Raw genomic sequence first — 21258 nt, forward strand, 5'->3', positions numbered from 1 at the left:
ATACCTGCCCTCAGTAAGGTCACATAATTCCATTAATGCAGCCTAATTAATGATGTCAGCAGTTGTTTCAGGGTCAGGCTCATATTGAACTTGGAATGAGCTGAAGTTCATATTCATTGCGGTCAAGGCAAAATAACTCCTTCCAACCTAAGTGCACGGCTTTACAGAGGCCCTTGCTGGTTTTATTACTTGGATTTTTGTCTTTTCCAAACCAACATAAGAACTCTGGCAAGATATTAACTATTGTTAAAAATGAGGCAGTTAATACTTCATAAAAAACAAAGTTGTTCTCTTATTTCTTCTCATTGAAATTGAAACTAGTTACCAAGGTGAAGAGTGAGTGAGTCTGTGTGGTTTTACCTATGGCTGTAAATATATTATTTACACAAAAGCCAAGCTATGTAGTATCATTTCACAGTACTACAAAATGTGATGGCAAATGAGGGTTTAACTTTTCTTTTTTTTTTTTTTAATTGCAGGTGCTGTGCTTTTCCTGGCAAACTCCTACCTACCCTTCTAGACCAAATGCAGATGACACCACTAAGGTGAAGACTTCCAGATTCCTACACAGAATAAAGAACCACTTCTGTCTTCTCGCCTTTGCTCTTAGCTCATTACTGCAGCATGCTACTGGGTCATTTACCCATTTTCATGTCTGTTTAGGGTCACCAACCATCTCTGTGCATTGTTTAGCACTAAAAATCCCAGGTCTGGGAAACCCCTCAGTCCTGAGAAAATCAGAAAAAAATAGGTCACTCCACATGATTGTGAGTAGCTGTTTAACAAAATCGCCATCTTTTATGAGAGGCGAAAACCAACTACTTCACAAATACTGCCTTATTTTTCTAATATAAGAGCACACTGAAAGTAATTAGGATTATCCCATTTTACGGAAAAGGAGGGGAGACTGAGAGGTAAGTAACCTGCCCAAGATCACAGGGGTACCTGGAATCAAATGAAAGTTTGCCTGTCATCCTACCACACTGTCTTGCCATCTGAGGGGCCAGTGGCAACTCCAAAAAGCAGGCTCTCCATACATATCATGGAATCGGTAACCACTTACACCATGCTTCTATCACTCAGCATCAGCTAATATGCCAGTGTTGGTCCTCGATAAAGCTGGCAGGCATTTACAGGAGGGTCCATGTGATAGGAGGAACAGATAAAAAAAATATTTATTTACATGCACTGATTTTAAATTAACTTGCTTTTATGTAAGTGCCACCTACAAAACACGCCGAAGATGTGATTGCCAGCAAGTTCCACATGCCTCACGCTCTCTCACAAAGATAACGTGGAAGTTTTCATGAAGACCATTTAACACCCTTGGCTATGTATAGAGGAGATGATCCAGCTGCTAGGCCAGACCCCAGGGCTGCTTCAGGTGGGACTTCCTGAGCTAGTGGAACAGAGCAGAGTCTTGGGAAGACAGACCACACTTCTCAGCAAGGAGGTGATCCTTGGAGGTCAGCTTGTCATTGGTTGACCCTGAAATCTGGGAAACATTACTTACTTCAGCACCCTCCTAAGTGGTATGGGTTACATTTTAGAATTTAAATACTGTGTGCACTCACACAGTATCTTTTTTTTTTCTTCTTCTCTTTTACACTCTTGTGGTTGTTAACTCTCTTGACCAGAAAAGCATATCCTCCATTTTTGGACCTTGAACTTTTTCTTCCCTAACCAAACACCAAATTCTCATTCCAGGTTATATGGGTGAGGAAGCAACCTTTCCACTCCTACCACAAGTTAAAAGAAGTGGAACTGTGGGGACCATTTCTCCCTATTTTAAAACATAAGTTCCAGAAAGAGAGTTCTAGAGACAACGGAGAGTTCTGAGAATGCAGAGCCAAAGCACCTCCCCCCCCACCCCCACTCAACACACCCACCCCCAGCTGCCATTGTATGGAGATGCTTCAAGAGAGCTATCTGGCTGGGGCCCTCCGAAAGGCTCAGGAGCCAGTTGCCCGTCCTCCCCTGGGGGGTGCCGTCTGGCTCCCCTGAGAAGGGGAGGGGAAAACGTGGAGCCACAGACCCAGCCCCGGCGCCACTTCCATGGTTAATCAGTTTACCTGGGATGTGTATTTGGCTGGACCCCCCTGGGGACCTTCCCTGGCCACCCAGGGTCAGAGGATAATTTAAAAGCTCTTCAAAGCTGGGACCCTTCTCAGAGCCAGCCTAAGACTGGAAACCTGGGAGGGACAGGCTTTACTCTTCAAAGCGAGAACAAATGTGGAAGGATTTAGCACTTAGTAGGTAGTCAATAAATGTTAACTTTGTTTCTCAGGTCTGGCCTTCCCCTCCCCCGCAAAAGCCATCTCCAACCAAACCCGATCCTGTCCCTTCCTGAAATTCCACAAGGCCACAGTCGTTTGCATTTTGAACTAGTGGTTGCACTTCCCTTACTTTGCCAGCCCAAAGCAACCAGACCCTTTCTCAGAATTCATTTTGTTCATCTGTAAATCGGAGCAAGGGAGCACACCTTTGCCATTGTTCCCAGGTCTGACATTCACAGGAAATATTAAATTGTGCCCATTACGATTGTTGTTTCTAACCTCAGCCCTCCAGACAAGAGGCCACTCAACTTATGGAAGCTGCTGCAAAGTCTCCATTGAAGTCAGGTATTATAGAGAAGCCCCTCTGGGCTGCCGGTGTCCCTGGACGCTGACCAGGCATGAGCTTTCAATCCACCCCGCCATTTGTGCCGCCGCAAACCCGCGCAGTGCGCAACACGCTCTGGCCCCGAGGCACCCACAAGGTGCCAGCCCCAGTTCAACCCATCTCCACTGCTCCAGTCCCTCCTTTGTCCCAGGTGTGAAATCCCGACAGAGGAATTATCTGCCACTCCGAAGGATCCTCCAACTGGGCCGCCAAATGGCCCAGAAGATCTTGGGCCCTAGCCAATGTAATTAGTTCCCTGCTGAGGACTCCGAGGGAGGGCCGAGAGGAAATGGGAGCAGAAACCCCGCGATCGCTAAGGCTGTCCACCAAGGGCTCGCCGGGCTGCTCCTCCCAGCTCTCCCGTGAGCCCGTCGGCCTCCCACAGTCACCTACAGATGGGTATGGCGGGCTCAGACATACCCGACGTCTGGGGCTTCATGGGGACACACTCAGCCCCTGCCACCCTGCAGTCCTCTCTTTTTCAGAAAAACTAAAAAGCAGGCTCGCCCTCACTTAACAGAATCTGGATTCTTTGGGGCTGTGACCTTCACCACCGCCATCGTTCGGCGCCGCCAGCTTCTGTCTTCCAGTTTGCTTTTCTTGGAAACTCACGGATCCTGCCTCATCCCTACCGCCCGCCACCCTACACACACACTTGTGAAAAATTAAATGCCCCCAACGGTGCTCAGGACAGCCTGTTCCGGTCCACAGCCGGCCCGGGTGCTTGAGCTCAGTACTCACCGAGATTGGGGTGTCGGGCAGCGGGGTTGGCCCTGCCGGGCAGGCTGTGCAGGACCGGGCTGTCGAAGGGGCCGGCGGAGGCGGCGGCGGCCGCGGCCCAGGACGCACCCACGTCGGCCATGTAGGCGGGATAGGGGCTGGAGTAGGAGCCCGCGAAGCCCGCACGCCCGTACTGCTCGCGGCCAGCCAGGCCCGCACCCGCCGCTCCGCCACCGCTGCTATAGGCCGCGGCTTCTCGGGCCGCGGCGGCGGCGGCGGCGGCGGCCAGGGACCCAGTGGTTCCCGGGAAGGAGAAGCGCGGCGACACAGGCGGGGGGGTGTAGGCGGCTCCCTCGGCTCCCGCCTGGCTCCAGCCCGGGCTGCCCTGCTGGGTTCCGGGCCCGGCACCCGACGGGGCCCCACCGGAGCTGCCGCCAGAGGCGGCTCCGGCCGCAGCGCCCCCGCCTCCGCCCTGGAGATAAGACAGGCCCAGCACAGAGGAGGGCACCCGCGGCGTGGGCACGTAGACTGGCGAGGACGCAGCGCCCGCGCTGTGCATGAAGGCGCCAGGGCCGCCCGCTTCGTAGGCCCCGGGAGGGGGGCCGTGGTTGGCCGCCATGGCCAAGCTCTGGTACATCGCCCCCGCGAGCTCTCAGCTTGAGTCCGCTCTCACTTGCGAGTCAAGGCGCAATGCAGGGAGAGAAAACAGTAATGGAAAAAATAATAATGTACAGGTGAGAGCCTGTCACATAAACGAAGATCAAAAATCAAAAGTAAAGAAAAACAAATCTCAAAAATATATACGTATTAAATCCAGCATCGAGTAAGAAAGACTCTAGGCTCTTGTTTATAGGAAAATCCCAAATTGAATTTTTGGTTCTTCCTGGAGGTGCTGGAGGAGGGGCTGAATCTACACCACGGCCCAGAGGTCCCGAGCGCCTACGAGTGGCAGAAGATGCGGGGTAGAGCCTGGGCGCCTGTGCGGGGCACGGGCCTTCGGGTCACGCCGGCGGCCGTCGCTGCGCGCCGTCTTCAGGACACCAGCGGACTCCGGCGCTGGGTGCGGTAGGCTGGTTCTAATGCGGACGGCCGGGCTGGCTCCTATCCTCCTTGCTGTAGTCGCGGTCCTAAAAGAGGAACGACAAAAAGGGGAAGTTCATCAGGAACCGTCCGAGCACAATCTCCCTATGCTTGAGGTTGTTTCGCTCGTACTGCTAACCCGAGAAATCGTCACTCTCAGCTTGGAAGCCTTGCGGTTCCGAAGGAAGTTGCGGTCTTTGTTTTGCAGAGGCTTGGGGGGCCGGGGGAAGGGGGGGGGTCTGGCTGCTCCAAGGAATTTTAGGGAGGGCAGCTTTAGGGACATGGGACTTCGCGGTTATTGGACATGTAATCATTGGTTGTGACCTAGGGCTTTTTTTTTTTTTTTTTTTTTTGTATTGCTTGTCAGGAAGGACTTTAATTTTACCTTATCTTTCAAGCATATTCCTGTCACAGTATTTTCTAAGTTCAAGGGTTTCGCGTCTCCGGCGCAGTGCCTGGGACCCAAGAAATATCGTTCATCTCTGTCCTGCCTAACCCCAAGTGTCCCTCGTCGTGAAAAACTTTAGATTGCCCGTGAAAGACAGAGGCAAACTTTATAAAAACCAGCAACCTAAGAAATTTTTGTTTGTAATTTTTTTTTTAACTAGAGGTAGAGTCTAAATGTTTACACATGAGCACAGTGCCTGCTAAATCTCTGTGAAAAGGATTGTGAAATCTCTTATCCATCCACACACTTACCATGTGGAAGTCAAATCAGATGAGGTATTTGTTTCCTGCAAATAATTATATTTTAGCCATTTTGCAGACTAGGTATCAAAACCAGAAAAGTGAAAGGGATGTCCAAGTTCACTTTACAGGACTACTCACTGGGCCATTCAGATTCACTGAATGGGTTTTTCCATGAAGAATCCCTGGTCCACCCATGTAGGGAATCAGAACACCAATGACCTTGCTTAAAGGGGAAGAACAGCTCATAGGACTTGGCTGTATCCTTGTATCCTGTGTTTGTATTTTCTCAGGCAATTTTTCTGGTAAAACAAGAGCTCTACCTTCTGAAGCACCTGCCCCGTTCCAGGTCCTTTTTGTCACAGGCCCACTAAGGATGTGTGTCTCCTCAATTTACAAAAGACAGAACTGAAGCATCTGAAAGTTTTGAAACTTGTCAAAGATCAAAATACAATTATAGGGGGGTAGGAAGACAGAATCTGTGAGCCTCCAGGGTTTGAGGCTGACCACTACACTCCCACTTTTCTCCTTTAAGATGAGGCAGCCACTATTAACAGTGGTTTCTTTTTCATTGCAATAGTAGAATTACAAAGATATTAACTGACATTTATTATACTAAATCCAGGCTCTGTCACTTAATGAATGACTTTAGACACATTACTTAACCTCTGTGCCTCATTTTCCTCATTTGCAAAAATGCAAATGTTAAAGGTATCTGTCTTGTGGAGTCCCTGTGAGGACTGTGAGGATTATAAATTAATATATACAAAGCACTTATAACAGGGTTTTATAAAACTTGTAACAGTCACAAAGTTCTATATAATTGTTGGTCATTATTATTACAGATTTCTAGTGTGCCATAAGACAGTGCCTCAGATATAATCATACTATAACAAATGGGCATCTTAATTATTGTAACAAATTCTGAAAATGGAACACAGTATATAATGCTTTTAACCATTTCTGCAACATCACTAATGATAATGGAGTTAACAGCACTGTGTTCTATAGTCACATGTTAATTCCTAGATGGTTTATTATTTGCTTTCGAAACTATACAAGAAATTACTGGTTTGTTGGCCATTTTCTTCCAGCAAGAAGTTTGGCTAGAGAGTGGATACAAAAAAATTTTATCTGAAGGGTACCTAGCTGGCTTAGTCCGCAGAGCATGTGACTCTTGATCTCCTGGTTGTGAGTTTAAGCCCCATAGTTGGGTGTAGTGATTACTTAAAAATTAAATGCTAAAAAAAAAAATTGATCTGAGATCACCAACTTCCCTCTTTGAAAATGAAGGCAAAAAATTAGTACCTCATAGGAATCTCTGGGCTTCAGTAAGTAAATATGTAGGCTTCCCATGATAAAATATTCAATATTTAATTTTTACGGCAAATAGTTGACCTATTTCATTGTATTTTTCTCTAATACTCAGCTTCTGCAGTTCTAAAACATAACGTCATACTTTTTTCTCACCTAACTGCAGGAAAGGAAGATTTATAATTTTGTAAGCTAACTTCCAAATATAAATACAGACGCTAATTTACAAGCTTTAAAATGCAAATGCTAAAAACGCCATAAATCTAACATTTGTCTTTATTACACGCTCTGCCTTTTTAAATGGCTGGTCCATTGCCTGAGCGTTGGATTACTGAACAATAGAAGGTGGAGAAAATACCCCTCCATACCTTTCTGGAAAGACAAGAAATCATTCTGCTTGTTTCTATTATTAAGCCTTGGTTCAGACATCCGCGGAGGTAGCAGATCGAGCAACTGAGAATGGCACGTTGGGCCTCGCCATGGGGGCTCATGCCTGCCCCCCAGTTTTTCCTCTCCTTCTGATCACTCATTCTAGTTCACCTCAAATTCACAGACCAACCAGGAAATGCCTTCTTCGTGATTTAGCTCACAGCCTCTTTCCGATCTATTTCTCATTGCGGGAGGATCCAAAGCTTGCCCTAATGTCCGCGTCTATTTACAAGTCACTCTGCTCTTTCGGCTCAGCTCGCGTCTCGGTTCTCGGCCTGCTGCGCAGAAAACTGTCACCCACGAACGCACACACTGGCCAGCAATAATAAAGCTGGCCGCTGCAGGGGAATGTGGAGACTCAGAAGTGTGGGGGGTCATCCCAATGAAACCTTTCTTTAAAAGCCTGAAACCTGCTCTTGGCTGTCCATTCCTTTTCGGAGGAACACAGGAAATACTTCCCTGCGGCGCTTCCCCAACCTTCCCCGAAGAGCCATCGTGCTGCCCCAAATCCTACCAGCCCTGGGTCCCTCTCCACCCTGTTTCCCAACAGAAAGGCCTCTTCGTCCCCTCAACCTGGTGGCAGTTCACCACCCAGGCATCCTCCTCTCCCCTGAGGGACCCCTTCGCCCCCAGCCCAAAGCCATGCGACAGAATACTATGAATCCGGGCAGCTACCCGTGGCTGGCGGAGTGACTTCACTGCTTTCCTCCCGGGTTCCGGCCCCCAGCTACTTTCGCCCAGGAGCAGTGTGAGTGGGTGGGGTTGTTAGCTTCGTGGGTGGTGTTTGACTCCCTGGACCCCAGTCAGGAAGGCTAAGAGACTGGCCAGAAGGGCATTAACAAGTCTGGGCGCTCACTAGCCGTCCCCGGCTTGGAAGCGCCTCCCCGGGGCCCGAGGCCCAGTCGCACTGCCTCCCACCGCCAGTCTGAGTCCCCGCAGTCACCGACGGGCGACACTCCTCCGTGTGAGCCCCTCCGCGCGGCCTGTCCCGGGTCAGTTCGTCAGTGTGATTTCGCACAGCCATCATCCCCATCCAGCCCTGGCCTGGGAAGTGCAGAAACAAGGGCTGGAGAATATATACGAGGAGGCGGGGATTTAAAACATTCAAGTTTACACCAAAAAAAAAAATCCAAAAGCACTTCGAATATCCCCCTTCGCTTTCCCCCCAAATCTTACTTTGATTTAAAGACGCTACTAAGCCAATGTCCAAAGTTGAGCAGTCTTTGAACAATTTGGGGGCGGAAGGAGGAACCAACGTCTCCTTTCCATCCACCAGTTACCTCTCTACTCCCAGGCAAACAGCGCAGAGGAGCTCTGAATTTCGCTGACGACGGGAAAGAGCATGGCGAGGAAGAAAGAGCCGTACCTGCCGGGACTTGAGCTTCCTGGAGGGCCAGCGCGCGCTCCCCTGGGCGCCCTGGGAGCTACAGCAGCGGCGGTGCCTCTTGCGGCCACTGTGCCGGCCTCCTCCGCTTCCCCCAGCTCCCAGCGCGGGTCCCCTCGCCCCTGCGCTCGCGTTCCCGGGCGCTGACTGGCCTGTGGGAGTCACGTGCAAGGGCGGGGGGCGGGGGTGCGACGCAGAGGCTGCACCTCCGCTCCGCGCCGGGCTGCGGGGCTGTGCAAAAAACTCCCCAGCAGGCAAAGTCCAGGCGCACGGATCTCGGAAAATGCCAAAGTGCCACTGCCGGGGCGCGGGGCTTCACCCGCTGCCGTGCCTGAGGTCGATTCGGTTTGCAGTTTTGCCCAGGGTCAGCTTTATTCAGGAGCTCCCTTCTCCTACCTCCTCCCTCCACCCCGTCCCCCGCCCCATCCCCCACCCCGGCCGCCCGGTGGTCTGGGTCCTGCCCTAGCCCAGGACTCGCGGGGCAAGGGGCGGGGCTGATAGAAGGAAAGGTGACCTCTTGGACGAGACCCCTGATCGGCTGTGGAGCACAGGGTCACCAGAAGAGCCCGGTTGGCTGCGAGTCCCCGGGAGGGAGTGGGTAGTGGGGATCCTGCTAGCCCGGGACTGCGAGTGGAAAAGACACGAAACCTTGGACTGGCCCACTCAAGTCAGAGCGCAGTGATGGAAGCTTCCCTTTAGCCTTCTCAGCAGCCTGGGGAGTTCGCAAGGGGCCTATCCAGCCCTCGATTTTATGTATTTATGCAAAACGTGCACCCTTTCCTGGAGACACTTCCCATCTCCTACGGCCTCCCACCTTCAGATCTTTCCGTTTTCCCTGCAGCCTGCGGCGCTGCTGCACCAATCCAAGGAACGTGGCTGGGGCTTGAGGAGTTTGGCAGTCCAGCAGGGTTTCTCAGCGGCGAGGTCTTCCAGCCAGCTCAGCCCCCCTCCCTAGAATTGGGGGCGGGGAGGGTGGCAGGCCTGAGTCTGGAGTCGGCGTCAGAACCTAGAGGCCCCAGCGCAGCGGGGCTGCGAGCCGGAGAGTCCCTCAGACAGGTCTAAAGGTTAATAGAGCAATCACAGGGCCCTATTACCGCGTAAAAATAACCCATCGATTACCGCAGCCTTCAGCCCCAGATAACAGTCGGCCGGTGGCTCTCACGCTTTCGGTTAAACCTTACCCCCCCCCCCAAAGCCGAGTTTCTCTAGAGCAGGTTTTTCATACCACATTGGAGGGGTCGGGAGGGGGCCGGGATACCACCCTTCACGAAACCCGTGCGGCTGCGAAGGAAGGGTAAGGGGTTACGCCAGCTTCCGCTGTTGGTAATCGGCAGTGGATTCCTGGCCTGAGCGAGGGCAACACGGGCGCAGAGGACGAGACTAGGACGCGGGGCTGATTGGAAGGAAACCCCCAAAGGGATCGTGGCCAACTCGTGGGGATTCTCAGGAAAATCCCGGAGGAAGGACCGAGAGCGGCTGCGCGGGGAGTTCTCTTTCCTGAGCGAAACGTGCGGAGGTTCAGAGGGGCTCGAGCGCAGGAGAGAAAACTGAGGCGCCCCGCGGAGCCGCGGAAGGTCTGCGCCGGGGCTGGATGCACGCTCGCCGCCCGCACCCCGACCCCCAGGCAGCGGCTTGCCTAGGCCCCTTCGCGCCCCGGAAGCTTAGGACGGTCTGTTTAGGGACCCTGCTCCAGCTTCCCTCAACTCCTCGCCAACGCCTCTGCAGAATTTGGCTCGGCAGCTCCCAGTTGTCTGGAAACTTAAGAGGGAGGGGGTCCTGGGGACCCCGGAGGCTGGAGCTGTTCGGGGAAGACACTCGGCGGGCGCACTTTCAGACGAATGGCGGAGAAGGGTACGCGACCCCAGCGCGGTCTAAAACGACATCCCCACTGGCCTACAAGAGCTTTCTGGAGAGTTAACGTGTGGGCTTGGGCAAGCGGCAAGCCGTTCTGGCCTCTCAGTTTTCGGTGGGGGAATTTGTGGCTCCAGCGAAGCTCGAGGTCTCAGAGCTGCCTTACGCATGAGACCCTCAGAGCTGAGCCTGCGGCCTGTGGGCAGTGGATTTTCTTAGCAACAAGCCAAGGGCTTGGGGCTTAGCGTCTGGTGGAGCGGCCATCCAAGCGTCCTCACCAAAGCCAAGGACACAGACCACTCCCAGGCGGGCTTCTACCAGTAGTGCGGGCTGGCCCGCGGCGCAAGAGCTTGTGTGCCGAGGTTCGCTTTAGCTGGGTACCCTGGGGCGAGCCTCCCCCTTCCCCACTGCCCCCACAGCAGGCCTCCCGGAACTTGAGTCTCCTCCCCTGTACCGCGGGGGAGCGGGGGTGCAGAGCAGGCCCTGCATGCTCTACGCGGCCGTTGTGAGACCCCAGATGGAAGAGTCTGGTTTTTCTAAGCGGTCGCATGCTAGGAACCCCGGATTCACTGGGATTCCTCTTATGGCAAGGGACCCGACGGAGCTCTTTTACCCACGCCCCCTCTGGCGCAGTTCAGGTGGGCTGAGGCCTGGGAGCCTTGAGAAATTCGCTCCTTCTAGGAATGCGCCTGGGATAAATTTGTGTCTGTTTCCTGTGGCTCTTTTCTCTGGGCCCAGCGCCCCAACTTTCTCCCCAAAGCGGTTAGCTCAAGGACGGTCCAGAAGGTGGTTGGCGAGCGGTCTGTTCTTTCGGGGTGTTTGATTTTCCCTCGCTCCCTCCCTCCGTCTTTAGGTCGGCCCCCTCCCTCTCTAGGGCAAGGCGGGAGCCCCCGCGTCCGCGGCGCTGTTGCCAGGAGCAGGGAGCATTTCAAGGCCTCGCTGGCCCGCCGGCTGGAGGAGGTTTATCGGCTGCCGCTAAGTTCCCAGGCTTCTCTCTCACTCAGGAGGCTCTGGGAAGGGGGGTGGGGGTGTGCTTTGAGGTTCGGATTCTTGGCTATTTTTAAGGACATGTCCCTGGGCTGGCCTGGGATGGTGGCCCAACCCCACTCACGTCCTCTTTCCGCTTTTCTTTCCCATAGTCGACAGGGAAATTTTAATACTGTAAAAATCTTTGATCTCTTTTTACTAAGGGCCTGGATCTAATGAAGAGTCAAGTAATGAGATTTTAGACAAATAAGAATTACTTAGATGTACTGCACACTTTTAAAAAAATCTGCCCAGGACACAAGAATAAATTGCATTTTCTTGCTCTCTTAAGGCCCCCGGGACTTGAGCTGGTCCATACCCTAGTAGAGACGCAATTGTAGACCGGACATGGCGTACAGAGGAATCTGAACTCTAGTTCCCTGAACTAGTTAATAAACTGTGGACGGTGAAAATCACGGTCACACCAGCCAGGGTCTCCCCTCGAGGGGTAACGGGATTTCCTGGCGGGACCCGAGCCAGCTTATTTTAAACGCAGTGCAACCTCGGGTGCCAGAATCTCAGATTTTGGTTGGTAAAGCCATTTGGCACCCTGCGGAAATCAGCCTCCGCGGCCGCCTTACAAAAACCAACAACGCCTGAAAAAACACGGGGCTCCCAAAGTCTTATAATCGGAACAAGAGACCCCCATAGAGAGAGAGAACCAGAGAGGGGACTAGGAAGTCCCCCCTCGTCCTTTGTAACGAATTCCTCCGAGATGTTGACACTTCTCTGCAGACTTGGGCGCAAGGGCTCATGACAGACCTGCAAAGTGACCCGCGCTGAACGTAGGCTGGATCCGGTCCCCACACGGCCGTCGAATTCCCCCACCGGGCCCGCACGTTTCCTCCCCTGCGACTCTTAGTCCTCACTCGCGTGACCCACCCTGCACCCTGTGTAACCCCCCCTTGGGCGGAGCTGGGAGAACCAAATTGCGGAGCCGGGCTAGTCCCCGCTAACGCAAAATTGGAGAATGAAGTAAGCTGCTAGACTACGTAGACCTTCTTTCCCTCCCTGTGTCCGGCGTTTGAACACCCAGAATTCTTTGTGGGGTGGGCTTGGGGGTGTCGGGGACATAGAGACCCCCTCCCCCTCCCACCCCAATAAGCTCGGCACCCCAGGAAGTGATCATCAGCCTCCCGGGGGCAGATGTGAGGAGAGAAGGCAGTAACGCTTTTTGATTCTGTCTCGTTTTTAAAAATAGTATTCGATGGGGCGCCTGGGTGTCTCAGTCGGTTAAGCGTGGGACTCGATTTGGGTTCAGGTCATGATCTCAGGGTCCTGAGATTGAGTCCCTCTTCTGCCTCTGGCTGGGCGTGGAGCCTGCTAAAGATTCTCCCTCTCCCTCTCCCTCTGCCCCTCCCCCCTCTAAAAATTAAAATAAAGTAAAATAAAATAAAATAAAATAATTTAAAAACACTATTTACTGTTGCGAAATGATGCCAAGGTCCTGCTCACAGACCTCCCTGAAAGCCTCCTTGGTGCTTCTGGCCCTGAGGATCAGAGTTTTTGGCACACCCCCTAATATTTTATAGTCATTTCCAAATCTACAAACGCTCTCGAATTCCATTTTTCTGGAGGAAACAACAACATTGTGGAGCTAGAGGAAGGAAGAGAGGGTGTTACCATCTCATACAAACAAGAACTCAGAGACCCAGAGACATTGAGACACTTTTCTGAGGTGGCACAGCCAGTGCACTGGACAATAGGTCTCAGATCTAGATTCCTGAGTCTTAGTTCTTTTTTCCACTCTATTTAATACTGAGATAATGAACACTTTCCTATTTTTCCTTTCAAATAAGTCCCATGCCTTGCATGGAGCCCAGTGTGGGGCTTGAACTCAGGACTCTGAGATCAAGACCTGAGCTGAGATCAAGAGTCAGATGCTTAACCGACTGAGCTACCCAGGCGCTCCTGAAACACTTTTAAAAACCTGCCTTTTGTTTTTCAAATATCTCTAAATTTCCTTTACTGAGTAAGCCTGACATTTAAAAATTATAATCAATTTAAAATAAGGCAGGTCGTGTCTCATAATGTAAGATCCCGGAAGAAGAGAAAGAAAAGCGAAAAGGAGGTTCCACATTTTCATTAAATTCGGGAAGGATGCCAGAGGCTTTGTAAATGCGGAGGGCGCTCCTCAGTCCCAGGACAGCAGAGGACAGAACTGAAACCCGTCCGCGGCGCCCGCAAGTCCTGACGCCTGGGCCAGCGGGCGCCGAGCAGGAAACCTTCAGCTTGCTGCGGCCATACTGACCCCCTCGCACATGCCCCTGTCCCCCTTCCCAGCCTGGCTCCCTCTTTCCCTCCTCACCTAAGAGCCTTAAGAAAACAGCTGCAAACGGAGCTTCCTGCCCCTACTGTCCAAGCCGCGGGGAGACCGGCTCCTGGTCTGCAGACTCTCTGAGCTGTCCAGAGGGTACCTACTCTTTGGGGACAAACACTGTCACCTCGGGGATCTCTCTTGGTGACGCGGGCCTCAACATGTTCACTTGGGGGTCCTCCCTCCTCCTTCCCTGTCAGGGACTTACAGAAGTTGCTGCTCTGGCAGCGCTGGGTCCAGAGCACGAACTCCATATACGTTCTTGGAATACATAAAATGTTAATGCTTTATTCATAGGCCTTATGTTCCCTGAAGTTATAAATCGTTTATCTGTGGTTGGTTCCCTCCCTACACACACCCGAGAAGGTAAGATCCAGGACAGCGACTGTGGCAGGCACTTAGTAGATACTCAATAAATGTTTGTCGAAGGATTAAAATTACAAAAGGGATTGCTAACGGCATCTCTCAGGACTGATGGGAGTTGGAGAAGGGAACACTCCCCTCCTCAGGGAATGTGTCCCCTGGCACACAGTAGGTGCCCAGGGTCACCACCAGGACATGGAGGCCCAGGCAAGACACCAAGATTTGGGTCACTGGAGAGCATTTATCTGCGCAGCGCAGCCCCACCCTGGCCGACTACAAATCTCCTGCCCAATATAGGTTGCCCCTAAGGAAACCCCGGAGTCCCTGGACTCTGGAGGCTGCAGGAAGAAGGGATTTCCGGGCGCGGGCGCGCAGTCAGGATTTTGGAAGTGGAGTTGAGCTAGACAACTCGATCAGGCGCTCAGATGGCAGCGATTGGCAAGGGCGGCCTGGGGCTCCCCGGAACAGAGACCAATGACAGAGAAGGGACGCCAGGTGCGGCGTCTCCCGAGGCACGGAGGGCCCGATCCATAAATCCTGAAAAGATGGAGGAACCCAGACAAACGCTAGGACCGAGAAAAAACAAAGGAGAGGGGGTATGGAGAAAGACAGAAACAAGAGAAAGGAGGGGAAGTGGGGTAAGACAGAGGAAGGAAGGCGGAGACGACGACAGAGAAAAAACGAGGGAGCAAGTAGAGAGTGAGACAGGCCTGAGAAAACTGGAGAGGGACGGGATCATTCATGCGTTCCTTCCTTCCTTCATTCTCTGTTTATTGAGCACCTTCTCTGTGCCCCTGAACTTTCCAGGAGATCAGCTTGGGCATGGAATAAAATAGAGAAAATTCTGTCTCCAGGAGATTACATTCTGTAAGAGGAAGACAGACAATAAAAAAGTCAAATCTATAAAGTGTTAAATGGTGAAGTGTTATGGGGAAAACAGGGCAGGGAATAGGACGTCCAGAGAGAGAAATCAGAGACGGAGACCAGAGAAAAGAGAGAGGGGGAAGACAGGAGAGAAAAACACAAACTCAGAGAAAGAAGGAGAGATAGGAGTTAGACGTGGCAACAGAACTAGAGATCGAGACCCCCAGGGAGAGGAGAAAGCCAGCAAGAGAAAAGGGAAGGAAAGCGCCAGGGCTCGATTGGAGGAGTGGGGGAACAGATAGGGACGAGGTCAGTCCGGAGTTGAGGGCTCCCTCACCCCCACTCCGCCCAGCTCCCGGGGTGGGCAGTGGTGGTGATGAGGACACCAGCAGCTGGAGCGCTGCCAGTCCTCAGACCCTGACACACATATCGGGGGACTTGTGGGGCCACCAGAGACATGATGTTCCCATCGCCAGCTCCGGCGCGTTTCCGCCCAGGCTGCCCCCTCCTCCGCCAGCCCCGGCACCCTTCCCCTGGCCACGGAGCCCGAGGTGACCCGGAGTTGGAGAAGACGCCCAGGCAGGCGCCGCGACCTGGCGCGGCAGAGCGAGAGACAGGAAAGTGTCAAGGAAGCAGAAGCCCAAGTGCGAAAACAGCGGGGGGGGGGGGTAAGGGGAGGGGCCGGGGGCGGCAGGGGGTGCTGGCGACTGGAGGCCTTGAGGTCCTTCACGCTTGTGAGGACTCACTCCACACCGGCCTGGGCTTCCCTGTAATGGACCAAGCGTCGCTTCACACGCCACCACCCCACGGTTGTAGCAGGTGCCCACAGAAAGTGGTCTGTTCATTCTTCTATCACCCATCCGGGCTTGGAGGTATTTATGGTTAGGGAATAATTGCTTTCTTACCACAGCAGGAGGAAAGGGGAGGCATGGAGCTTGCAATAACTAGACCGACATATTTCTCTCCAAGAGTATGTACTAAACTCTGACCTGAGAGAATACGGAGAACGAAAGATCCCGGGCATTCATTCCATTTCTTTTCCACCAGTTTCAACTTTCCCGCACATTCAGCGGGGTATCTGTGTGTTTGATTGAAAGACAGCGGTGCTCTACCTTTAAAGTTTGCTTTCTTCCACAAGCCCAGGCCCTCTTCAGCAGAGGTGCTAATAAACAGCAAATTGCCACAGGGCAAGGAAGTCCTGGGAGACAAAGCAAGAAGCCAAGGTCTGAGCGAAATGGAATGAATAATCAGCACCTAGATAAAGGGGAGCTTTTCACTCATGGAGGTGCAGAGCTAACCTCAGGAGTCTCTGCTAACCTTCTCCCATCCTCCCTCCCCCCATCTCATTACCTCCTTGCCTCCGGAGCTGGAGCCTTTCCCTAGTGAGGGGAAGAATCTCCCACCCACCCTCCAGAAGTCTCCGGAGAAGCCCACACTCTGCTTGGAAAGCTGTGAGCAGATTAATGTAAGACACAGCCTCATCAGTCAAAAGTGATCAATTTCTCAATCACTATGTGAGAAAGTGTCTTTACTCCGCCTCAAAAGCTCTAAATTCTCCTCTCATCCCCCCCTCTTTCTCTCCACCCCTCCTGGTTCAGTAGCTAGCACACAGTCATTCTTCCCCAGATTCATTCATTCATTTCTTTTTTTCTCTCCCCCTCCTCCCCCGCCCCACCACATACCTCCATACCCCGCTATTGTCAGGGACTCTGACATCTTCACCCCAAACTCTTTGAATGTGACTGGTCAGCAGATGTATTCTTTGCAGTATGCTTCAGGATAAGAAAAGTTAAATGTAAGTTATGTTTTAATCTATAAAAGAGGATTGCTGGTATCTCCAAAACCTATAGTTGTATACATAACTGACCCAAACTTGAAGCCATACAAATGATCCCCAGCTGGGGAATAGATAAAAGGATGTACATCCATACAATAGAATACTACTCAGGAATGAAAGGGAATGAAATGCCAACGCGCACAGCAACATGCCTGAATCTCCAACATGCTAGGGCTGCACAAGAGCCAGACTCAAAAGACGAAATAGGGAATCCATTTATACGACACTGCCACGAAGGTAAAACCATAGGGACAGAAAACAGATCAGAGGTTGTTGCCAGGGGCAGTGGGTGGGGGGAGGGGTGACTACAAAGGGGGAGGAGGCAATTTGGGGGAATGCTGGAACTATTTTACATTTTGATTGTTGTGGTAGTTACATCATTTGTGTGCTTGTCAAAACTCAAAGAACTGTACACGAAAAAGGGTGAATTTACTGTGAGTAAATTTCATCTCAATAAATCAGGTTTTTCAAAAAACATGGGGAAAATCGAGTATTGCTGGGGTAGGATAAGATTGTTCAGCCTTTATACTCTCTCTCTCCCCACTCCCCACCCACCCTTGTGCGTGCACCCATCCCCAGTCTTTAGCGAGACTCCACATCCCTGGTACATGTTCAACTCCCACCTAAAATACTTCAGAAGAGTGATTTATATACAAAAGAACGCCTTGCATCTCTTTCAGAAGGATCCAGTTTCCAAGGTTGGTCCTCCCTATTGCTCATCCTTCCTGGAGGTCAGCAGGAAGTGCTACAGCAGCTATCCTGGACACAACTCCAGGGCCTGTTTCCCACGTGTCCCACACCTGCATTCCTGTTTCACAATGGACGGCAGGGAGGGTGACCTGTGAGGGAGGGTTATTCTGTTCTCTCATCTGGAGAGTTGTGGAGCCGGGTATCAGAAGCTCAGAAACTGTTAAGCCACTTTCAGCAACACCACCATCCCCCTGGGGGATGGTGGAGGATGGAGAGCGAAAGACCCAGCTGGCCAGAACCCAGTCTGTCTAGGGAGACTGGGTTTTGTCCAGCTGTTCCCATGAGGCAAGAATAAGCCAAGGCGTGGCCTTGAAAAAAAAAAAAAGTTTACCTCTGACAGTAGGACTGTATTTCTGAATGGACTGAAGGAAAAGCACTTGCTGCAACATGGCCTTCCTATACATGATTCTACTCAACCCTCACAACAGTTCTGCAGAATAAGTGGTTTGGGCTCTAATTTTTGCATCCATGTCATTACACTCAGCTGCAGGTTAGGATGTGCACAGGGATGCACAACCATTGGGTTGGATGATAATGGGAAGAAAGTATGCCCTGTGCCAGATAAAACCACACTTTGTACCTGTATTTTATAGAAATCATAGTCCAGTGGACATCACAGGGGAGCCCAAAAGCCACTGATTGCCTGGGCCATAGGGTGGCTCTGCTACTTTTCCTGCTCAATATAAATGTGTGTGTGTTGATTTCTACCCTCGCCGGAGTTGTTGATATCATTGTTTCTAACTCCAATCAAACCACTGTGGTCATAGAGGGAAAATGAATGTTAAGGTTAACAGACATCCATTGGTCGTTGGCTTTAATCTTATCCTTTTCACTTGAATTAAAAAACCAACAATACCAACACTAACAAAACACCATCAGAAACAAAACAGAACAAAACCCCACAAAATACTGTGTCTCCTGTTAGAAACAAAGCAAACAGTTTGGCTTTGTCGATTTCCCTGTTATTCTCATCCCCATCCTCACAGAGCTTGCTAATTAATCAGTGGAAGAACCAAAAGGTGGGAAGGAAAGGAAAGATGTGAAGTGGATGCAGGGATCACAACTAGAAGAGCCTGATGGCAGGCAACATTCTGGGAAACAAGGAAAGGAACCCTGGGGACCACCAAGGATCTGACCTTACCCCCTGGGAGGCCTTGGGTAAATCAAGGACAGGATTGTGGGCCACAGTCTTTCTCTTATGAAATGAAATTGGACACCATGAGTTGATAGTGCTTTCAGCCTGATGTCTTCTGAACCTGAGTTATTTAAATTCTCTTACAAATGTTGCAATTCATAGAGCCAACATTTATTGAATACTTACTATGTGCCAGGCACCCTGCAAACTTTGGAGAGATGTAAAGATGAACACAAGCCTCTACATTCGAACTGTTCACATCAGTGAGAAATAGGTCCAGCAAACAGGCAAAGGGAGAAAGTTCTGGAACAGATAAGTGTATGAAGAGAAACCATGTAAATTCCTAGTGGGTGTGGGGAGAGAGTAGATGGGAGGAGGAAATGAATGAATTCAAGGAACTGTATTATTTGTCTGTGTAGGTGTCTCCCACCGCCCATACTTTTGCCTTATTAACTATTCTCTTTCCAGACCGAGGGACGCGGGAGGCCTGGCTTGGGAGTAGGAATTGTGCGGACCCTGCACAGTTCATACCCTGACAAGCACACCCAAAACTTCGAAGATGCACAACTTCACCCATTTCGTACATTTGATGCCAAACACGCATCTCGGTCACGGCTCCTGCAGAGTGCCAATGTGACCCGCGCATGGACTGGGAGTCGGAGTCGGGGTCCGGAGATGTGGGTTCTAGGGTGACTTCAGGCATGCCCAGCCCCCCTCCCCACCCTTGCCATCTGGCTCTCAGTTTCCTCATCTGTGAAATGTACAAGTTATGCTAGATCATTTCTAAGCTCCCTTGCAGCTCTTTAAAAACAAATGAACACATCCTTAAAAGACACTAGGATTAAGGGGTGGAATAAAGTCAAATATTTGTTGATTGACAGAAAAATGCTTCCTCCGAGCCACGCGGGTCTGTTTAGGGCTTAGACAGAGTCGCGCCGGCCCCCTGGTGAACGCGGGCCTCTCCCGGGTCTCGCTCTTCCGAGGGGTTCGCCAGCTCCTGGGGCCCGCGCGCCCGCCTCCCGCGCGGGGTGCCCTGCGCCTCCGCCCGCGCAGGCCGCGCCGGGCCGGCCGGCGTGATGGATGGCAGCGGAGCCGGCGGCCTGTCAGGCCTTATTGATGAGGTGCGCGCTGACGGCCGCCGCGTAACCCGAGGCGGCAGGAGGCGAGCGCGGGGCGGCCGGCGGCCGCAGACTCGGCGGCGCTCGGGGTCAGCCCCCGGCCGGCCGCGCCCGCCCCTCCGGCGCGCCCCGGCCCGGCTCCGCCGAGGGGGTGGCGGGTGCGGAAGCGCCTCCCGAGCCTGGCGCCCCCGTGCGCGGGGCCCGCTTCCTCAGCGGGGCCGCCTCGCTTCCCGCCCCCCGCTCGCCCGCGCGCCTTCCCTCGGGGCCGCGGCTGCAGCCTCATCCCGGCGCCGGCACCTCCCCGGCAGGGCCCCCTCTCCCGCTCGGCCCGCACCGGGACCTTCGCTCTTACCCGGGCGGCGAGGCCGGTGCTGGCGTCCGAGGCTGCGGCGACCGCCGGCGCGGCCCCCGGGAGAGGAGTGCCTCTCCCAAGTGAAGGGGCCGCGCCCAGCGAGGCGGGACCGCCGCCACAAGTCTCAGAGGCAACACAGTTTAGGAGGCGAGCGGTCAGTTTCAAGGCGGTCACGCCGCGCGTGAGAGGAGAAAAGTCAGGACGCTGGCGAACATGCCATTTGAGTTCATTAGATATTCATATAGTGATAGATAAGAAGATAGGGAGATTAAAAAAAAGTAGGTACATCTCCATGTAAAGACGGTAATGTTCCCACGTGGCATCCCCCCCCCATGTTTGTACACTTACTTTCTAATTGAGCAAGTATTCTTTTTATAATAGCAAAGGCACTTCACTTGCCCTCCTTGCGGTATGATCGAGCTTAGTTCATTCTCACGCCTCCCGGCTCAATTTCTCCCAGTTCCTCCTTCTTCCATCTTGCTTTGCCTCCTTTCCTTCCCAGGGCCCTTTCAGAATAAGAAAGGCTGCCCGGCTATTAGGTGAGCGTCTGACAGGCTGCAGAAGAGGGGCAGGTTGCTTTAGCTCCCCTGCCTTTCTAGTGAGAGCACCCAAGGCCACTTTCCCTTGGTGACACGAATGTGAGGATCGTGGACGTAATACCTGAAAAGCACCTTCAGTTAATGAGAATTAAAGGAGTTAGCCAACACTGGAGACAACTTAACCCCAAGAGCTAAGGGGCACAAGCTGTTGTCTTCCCCACTTTGAGGCAGGGGCTAGCCTGACAGGTAAAGGGCCCAAATTCTGCATTAGGTGTGACCTAAGAACTGGAAAACAGGTAGTCTTTTCTCTGGGGCACAGTAGAGAGAGTGGAGATTGGTGTAGCCCAAGAAACTCTTTGGAGAATGCAGCTTAGGCCAGGAAGGTCAGGGTCTAGGCCCCAGGTGGTGGAAACTCATTGATCTGGGAGTCCAGAGTCTTGGGTTCTAATGTGACAACTGCCTCCCAGTGAGTGACAGGACTGTAGGCAAATCACTTAACTTGTCCAAGCTTCAATTTCCTGTCTGTAAGATGAAGAGACTGGACCCCTTCCTACACCAATATTTGTAATGTAGGGGGCCTCCTGAAGTCGATATCACCAAATCATACCATTCTGTGCCCCTCCAAGAATTGATACCAAGAGGCTCATTCTCTGATCCTGCACATTTGAAGGGTGGGTATGCCAGACCTCTAAGTCTGAGCCTAATCTTAGCCACAGATAATGAGTGTGTTGAGCGAGGAACCCAAAATATGAGGCCCTTCTGAGTGTTTATGATAAAAGGCTTGGACTGCAGATGAAAACTTCAATCCATTTACTAGGCAAACATTTATTG

At 52.1% G+C, this 21258-nt stretch overlaps 1 protein-coding gene and 1 long non-coding RNA gene across 5 annotated transcripts in view; both read right to left on the reverse strand.

The window, feature by feature from the left end:
* GATA4 (GATA binding protein 4) overlaps positions 1 to 21258 on the reverse strand; it is a 79534-nt gene that overhangs the window by 44146 nt on the left and 14130 nt on the right. For 2 of the 4 annotated variants that reach the window (XM_045799377.2, XM_045799376.2), the window contains exons 1-2: positions 8258 to 8362; positions 3403 to 4508 (exon numbers count right to left, since the gene is read on the reverse strand). In XM_045799377.2, the coding sequence (XP_045655333.2) occupies positions 3403 to 4018 (616 nt within the window). In that variant the 5' untranslated portion in view covers positions 4019 to 4508; positions 8258 to 8362. Of the gene's footprint in view, positions 1 to 3402; positions 4509 to 8257; positions 8363 to 9089; positions 9209 to 21258 lie in introns of those variants that run through there. The other 2 variants (XM_087866593.1, XM_087866592.1) reach the window with 2 other exon arrangements.
* Positions 15694 to 18713, reverse strand: LOC148109106 (uncharacterized). The gene is made up of 3 exons (XR_015726439.1): positions 18605 to 18713; positions 16379 to 16468; positions 15694 to 15894 (listed from the first exon to the last, which is right to left on the reverse strand). It is a non-coding gene; the product is annotated as an uncharacterized LOC148109106 (long non-coding RNA).

This window comes from Ursus americanus, chromosome 13, assembly GCF_024610735.1.
Source record: "Ursus americanus isolate L20-20 chromosome 13, mUrsAme1.1.p, whole genome shotgun sequence".
Lineage (NCBI taxonomy): Eukaryota > Metazoa > Chordata > Mammalia > Carnivora > Ursidae > Ursus > Ursus americanus.